Raw genomic sequence first — 6879 nt, 5'->3', positions numbered from 1 at the left:
TGTCTAGACCTATCATAAAGAGGTGTTGTTAGCATCTTGAGTACCCAAAATTCAATATCATGGTATATATAGTTTTTACATCAAGTTTGGGCATGACTGGGCATGTTTTGGTCATCATAGACTTCATTTTACAAATCAAAGAGTCACAAACACCTTCTATGGTCTAGGGCACATGAATCCTCATCCCATTTTATTTCTAAACACATCAGTCCAATGCACACATCACGAGCTAGATGTACACCAAGTTTGAGCCAAAAAAGCCAATCTAGACATCATATGCGTATGATGCAATGATTCCATTTGAATGGAAACTTTAGGCCCTAAATAGCTTGTGGTTCAACTTTGAAATCATTTGGATAGCTAGAAGCTAATTAATTACCAAATTTTGCAAAAGATGCTAACTTTAGGACTTGGAGTGCACGTAGGATCAATGGGAGCAAGCAAGTCACATGTAAAAAAGAAAAGGCTTACCCTACAAGATATCATGGTAACAGCAGATTCCTTCACCATTCCACATAGCAGTGTCTGTGAAATACGCCCAATATATACATGAGTAGGTAGTGGGCTTGGGGACTGATAAGCCCAAATACGTTGGTGGAGTAGAGATCCTCACCAAAATTACATATGAAGGTATTGGAGCAAGAGGAAAGTGGCCAGACCCACCCACCTAGAACGAGTGGATTAGTGTTGGGACATTATCCTAGCATAGGGAGGACATCAACATAATGTCAATCTGAGGAGTAGGATCCGGCTAGGGCATGGAAACACACAAGTGGCTTGTGCGTGCCAAATGGAGGATTAGAAGGTGAAACCTACACACAAAGAAAGCTACCTTGTGGGTATGATGTTGCTACGAGGAGTGAGCACACTGCTTACTCTACCATTCGGCCTCATCTCTCACACACAATCTTAATCACGCACTACTCTCTAATCAATCACTAATCCAACTCTAATCAAGCACACAATGAGCATAGAATAGCATTGAATGACCACACCAGGCACCAACACTCTACACAAGCCTACACACACTTAGTAGCATGCATAGCCACTAATCTTTGATTAATCAAGCATTGATTACACCATGAGCAAATGAGAGAGAAGAGGTTAGAGTTTAGCTATTGGCATGAGGCCGAATCGTCCATGTACGCGCGTAGAAAGCTCAAGAACTCCATCGCCATCTCCTTCTTCACAAAGCTTATCTCAAGTGAGTAAGAATCCCCTTTCACATTGTGTGTTTTGAGTTATATACTCACTAGGCTTTTTAGAAGTGGTCGGGCACCCAAATGGCCAAACTCACTTAATCTGCTATCTGCAATGTTTAGGATCTAAATATAGCTCAATGTTTACAACTTGGAACTCTTGATGAGCCCAAAACATAATTACAACCCGCATTTGCGATCATTTGACGGAAAATCCTAAAACTTAAGTGACCGTTAATTGTGACCGTAACTCCATAAATAGTCATCAATTCCAACTCTTCTCTGCATCTGTTGCTTGTATTTGCTTCATCTTCATCTTTACTTCGCATCCGCATCATCTGGCCTCGTTAGCATTTACTAAAAATAGTAAATAGCATCTTTGACTGGTCCGTTTGGCCATTGTTGACTTAGCCGCCAAACACTCCCCCCATCCGATTTCAGTGCACGTCCTCGTGCGCTGCCTGGTTGGCTGGCACTGGAGAGATTTGAAATTGGTGGTGAATGTTGTTTTGAAGAGCTGTAAGCTGTTGGGTTAACTTGTTGGTGTAATATGAGATTAGGCATTTGGGTTCAAGTAAAAGCAATTGGCTTGAGTTATTATGGGAATAAAGCAAAATAAAAGGTTAGGTATAGTACGTTAGGGTCTGGAAACCCTGGATTACCAATGGGGAAAAACCTCAAGGGAAAAAGTGTCCAAAGGTATGTGATCTTATTATGGGAATATACAATGATGGGTGTTGAGGGACTGAATTGAGTGGGCTTATTATATAAATGACGTGAAAGTGAATTGTTTAAGCCTTCTGTCCCTTGAAAAGGGTCGATGATCTGCCTTGAGTCTGGAGTTGCTTTGTTGCTCCATGTACCTGCAAGGTGAGTGTATGGGTGGAACAATAAAGAGTGCATAATGCAAATGTCCAATTATGGGACATTCGATATGCTTGCACAGATTTATGCATGGGTAAGATTATGCTGTGCGAGAGAAGAGTATTGATGGGTGCTCCTCAGAGTTAGTAAATTAAATTCACTTTACTAGCTTCCACTACTCTTGAGAAGGGTGTTTGATGCAATGGTTTCCACTCTCCTAATGTGCACAAGTGCGTGTGTGTTTTGTTTTGAACACTTCGCCTCTCCACCATGATTAAAATGATAGATTGACTATGCTCACCTATCCAGAATGAGCGAGTTGATATAATAACGCTCAACTCTTCCAGCTTGAGCTGTAGCCTAATTAGCTAGACTCATAGACCACAGAAAAATATTAGGACTTGAAGCTTAGGTCTAACACTTTGCTCATTTATCGGCTCAGCTGCCCGACTCTTGACATTTTTTTTTTGACTTGACTACTGCCTTGAGCTCTCAACAAAGTATATATCTAGACATTTAGAGCTCACATCCTCAAAAAGAGGGTTATTAAAGGACCATATTGGCAAAGTAGGTTTTTTCTGCCATACCTGGGTGACCTTGGTTGTCAAAATTGCTTGTTTTAACTTTTGGTCCATTATCTGAGAAGATTGGCTAGTTTCATTTTGTTGGAAGCGGGAGATGACTTCAATCTTCTTTTGCTCATTTGTCTGCTTTGGCACCCATATGTATCTGGCTTATTTTTACAGAAGACATATTGACGTTTTGGACCTGTATCCTTGATTTGTCAGTGTTTGTAGCTGTAATTATCTTCAAGTTGTGTAAAATCTGGTCTTGGTGCCTTGGGTAGCCAGATTTTCTTTTGTCCTTTATAATATCCCTGTGCTTGAAGTATATTTGATGGCACAAATATTTTTGTATGTACTTTTGTATTCAATTGTATCTGTTCCTTGCCATTTTTGAGAATCACGGTTGGTAAATTCCCTTGAAGATATGTAGGCCTTCTAGATTGAGAATCGTTTTTGAACCTATTTCTAGCCCTGTTGTTCGATCTGCTATTTTGAGTTGAATTTGATCTTGATTTACCTGTTTGTTGTTTTGGTGTGAAGCCACTTTCTATTGTATAGCCTGATATCTTTGGTTTAGGTAACCAAACATTTGGATGACAACTGTAGTAGCCTTGCTCTTCTAAGCTGTACTGGGAGGCAATCCATCCCATTTCTTTACCTGAATTGTTTGGACTAGGATCATTTACCCAAACTGGATCTTTGACATTGATGTCATTGGCCGCAACATAGGTTTTGATGTGCTGCTTGTGTCTTTGTTTACTCTGGGTTGGGTATTTTGGCTGAAAGACCTTTTTATACTTTAGTCTAGATTGTTGGTCTATTTTTCACTGGGGTGTTGAATCCACAGCTGTTCGCGTTGATTGTTTAGCTGCATTTGTGACCTCCTTGTTGGACTTCTTTGCTTGTGGATGACATGCTTTGGTGACTTCTGCATCTAAACTGACTTGAACAGTCCTTTGTGCCTCTATTTTTGACAATCTGTTTGAGTGTTTAATTTCCTCTGCCAGCTGGACAGAAGTATGTTGACTCTTTTCTCCAGATGCAATGCTTATCGTGGCCTTTGGTTCACATTGCTCTTTATTGATATGTTTGTAGGTCTTTTGATAGGCTTCATGTGCTTGATGCACCATTTGCTTCTGATTGTTCAAGTTAATTGTGATTTGTGTCACCTTTGGTTCTGTGGCATCTTCCATTGGCGATACAATATTAGGATCTGACTTTATGACCGCCTCTGCCTTTTGATTCAAGTCTGCCTTTGAACACATTGAGATGTCTGTTTCTTGGCTTTGAGACTTGATCTCTGGCTTTGTTGAATTCTGAGGTACATTCATTAGCGATGAACTATCTGTGCTATTAGCATTATTATGTAGAATCTTTGATTCCACATGAATCTTTGATTCCACATGAATCTTTGATTCCACATTTCTGCTTGTTGAAATCTTCAGTGGCAAGTCCTTGACTGCCCGTACCTGCTCTGGTTCTGGGTCTCAGATAATTTCTTCATCCACTTCCTATGACATTGGATCGTCCGCTACATCTTTGTCGGATCTTTCGACTTCATGCCTGAAAAATTCCAAGCTATTTGAGACCATCTTAGCTGATCTTTTTTGGCAGCTTGATTTTCAATCGAAATATCATTGACGCCTTTGACCTCCAATATTTTAGTCATCAGTTTGTCCCTGGTATCCTTTGACAAGATATGCTTTCTTTCTGGAGACTTTCTATTTGGAGACGTCTGCTTTAATGATTCTGCTGCTTGCAGTCTGATACTATCTTCGTTTTGCTGCTTCATCATATCTAAGTGCATCTTTAATGGGCAATTGGGTATTAGATTATCAATGCCACATTCGTAGCAATGCACATCTATTCCTATTTTTTCTATACCTGGTCGAGGTATCTGTTCATAATATCTTGGATCAAATATGTCATCAGCATGACATGTAGATACTTAAAAACCAACACTGACGCTGGCTTTGACTGATTGCCCTTATCTTTTTCGACTGTGGCATTCTCAAGAAGCTTGTAATAGCTTCCATTATAACCCTGGTAGATGGTTGTTTCAGGCCCTGCTTCAGTGACCAACTTTAATTCTATGTCGATTATCAACATGTGATCCTTTATCTGTGGCTTCTGTATAGTCTTAGGACTATGTTGTCGATTCGATCATGTATTTGGCTTCTGTTGTCCGTTGAATTGTAAGAGAGTATTGTGACTCTCCTTTGCTGTTTGCAGTTGATAGGGTTGTCCTGATTGCAATAAGTGAGGTGGAGATTGGACTCCCCCCATCCGAGAGTGTTCCCTATCTGTAAGAGGTATCTTTCTTATGCCAAATGTGGATATTCTAGCTTTGTCATCTAGCTCAGGTGATTGAGCTAGGTCTTTGTGAAGTCGTGCTAACTCAATAGCTGATTCTTCCATTGATTGTACGTGTGTTTGTGTTGGTACATTTTGTGGTGCATGTGTAGTGTTCTGTACCTGTGAATGTTGTGTTGTGGCACTCATTTGTGTAATGAAAGGAGTTGAATTGTGCTCATACAAATTCAAAGTCTGATCATGTGTCAATGAAAGCCTAGAGCTTTTAAAGTGCACTTCCCTATCTTTTAGTGATTGACTTTGTGCAATAGTGGCAGTGTGACCAATATTTACCATGTTAGATATCATTTCGTCATGTGTCCGTTGCTCAATTTGGTCTTGTGGAGTTGAAGGTACAAGATGAAAGCTGCAGCTCTTTCCGAGAATTTATCTGCAATAAGATCTAATTCACTGCATCTTCGATCTATATCATAGCTCTTGTCTCCAATGCAACGCCATTGCCCATAGTGTCCTAGGAACTGACTCGCTAAATGTCCTTACCCGCGTGACTTGAACCCATCTTTGTCCATCAGAATCTACATAAATTGGATCTTTCCATCTCGTTTCGTGGATCCAATGAAGGGCTATTGGTTCAGGTTGCTTGTTGACTTCTGAAGTGGTTGAAGGCAACTGTCGTTTACACATGGCTTCAAGGAATTCCTTCCTCTTGCTGACTGTGTCTTCATTTTTTGGCAGATTGATTATAGTAGGCCCTGTCTCTTGAGTGATTTCTCTGTTCTGAGCTACCACTGTATCTACATTGGAAGCTAAAGGTAAGCTCATTATCAAGCGGTAAATATTACCACTTGTCGACATGTATTTGTAACCCAACTTTGAACTATCTTGTTGAGCTATGAAGCATTGATCTGGCTCTTCCGTCGCTTGTTGAGGTGTTTCTGCTTTGTACCATCTACCCTCCATATCTCTATAGAGACTGCTACAGTTTTTGTCCTTGTAATTTGACTTTATCAAGTGCACAGTGACTCGACAACTGCTAACCTCTGGAAGATCTTGCCTGTGCAATTTTATTATGTCCAACTCACTACCTGGTTTGAGCTTCATGTACACCGATCCTAAACAATCTTCCATTAGGTTCTTTTGTGAATTAGCCATGTTGGTAGCTTCGTCTACTTCCACAACCTGTATTGTCGGGCTTTTCATCACATTTTGCTTGGACTTTAGATAGCGATTGTCTACATCATCCATGTAGCATGGAAAGTCTTTGAAATGACCTATTAACTCCAACCTGACGCCAACTGATTTGACTGTTATTAATGAGCTTGAAGCTGCATCATAACTGCTTTGATTTGCCGATGTTGCCATTGACTGTGGCTGTTGCATCTGCTGCTCCATTTTTCTTTCAACCCTGTTACTGACCTGTTGAGCACTTGTATTCCCTTTTTCTAGCCTCTCCCACGGGTGACCAGTGGTTTTCCTAATTCAAAGCTCTCTGCTAGGCTTAGCTGTGATCTCGACGATCTGATCTACCTGTATAGCTGTAGCACTAGTTGGCAAGATACTTACCACTGTACTGCAACGACTACTCGCCTTTGTGATACCTCGATTTCAGTTGATTGAGCTATGAAATTTGCTCTTAATCTGCAAAATTGTAGATTAGCAAAGTACTTTTGACGTGAACTAAAACTCAATTTGCATGTTGATAGCACACTTTATATGGCATTTAATTTAAATTAAACCACCACGCAGGTGACCATAGGTCATCCGACTTCTGAAGTGTATATGTCCGCAACTTTTGCTTTTCGGGCCTCACTGTTACTCTTATCCCTGGCACACTCAATTTTTTTCGCTTCAATTTGCTCTTTTGATGACTTGCATGGAAAATGCTGCCTGGCAATGCTCAATTTCCAGCCTCCTTATGGCCACTACCAATTACTGCA

The 6879-nt window shown here is 40.5% G+C and overlaps 1 protein-coding gene across 1 annotated transcript; it reads right to left on the bottom strand.

Annotated features, from left to right (window-relative positions):
• Positions 1-5410: 5410 nt before the first annotated feature.
• LOC147449873 (uncharacterized) lies at positions 5411-6334 on the bottom strand. Its single transcript, XM_086521643.1, has one exon. It carries the CDS (start codon positions 6332-6334, stop codon positions 5411-5413), a length of 924 nt encoding a protein of 307 aa, XP_086377769.1.
• Between the last annotated feature and the right edge of the window lie 545 nt (positions 6335-6879).

Source organism: Adiantum capillus-veneris, chromosome 10 (assembly GCF_014529385.1).
Source record: "Adiantum capillus-veneris isolate H3 chromosome 10, ASM1452938v2, whole genome shotgun sequence".
Lineage (NCBI taxonomy): Eukaryota > Viridiplantae > Streptophyta > Polypodiopsida > Polypodiales > Pteridaceae > Adiantum > Adiantum capillus-veneris.
Note: the sequence above shows the minus strand (reverse complement) of the source record. Positions and strands in the feature narration are given on the sequence as shown.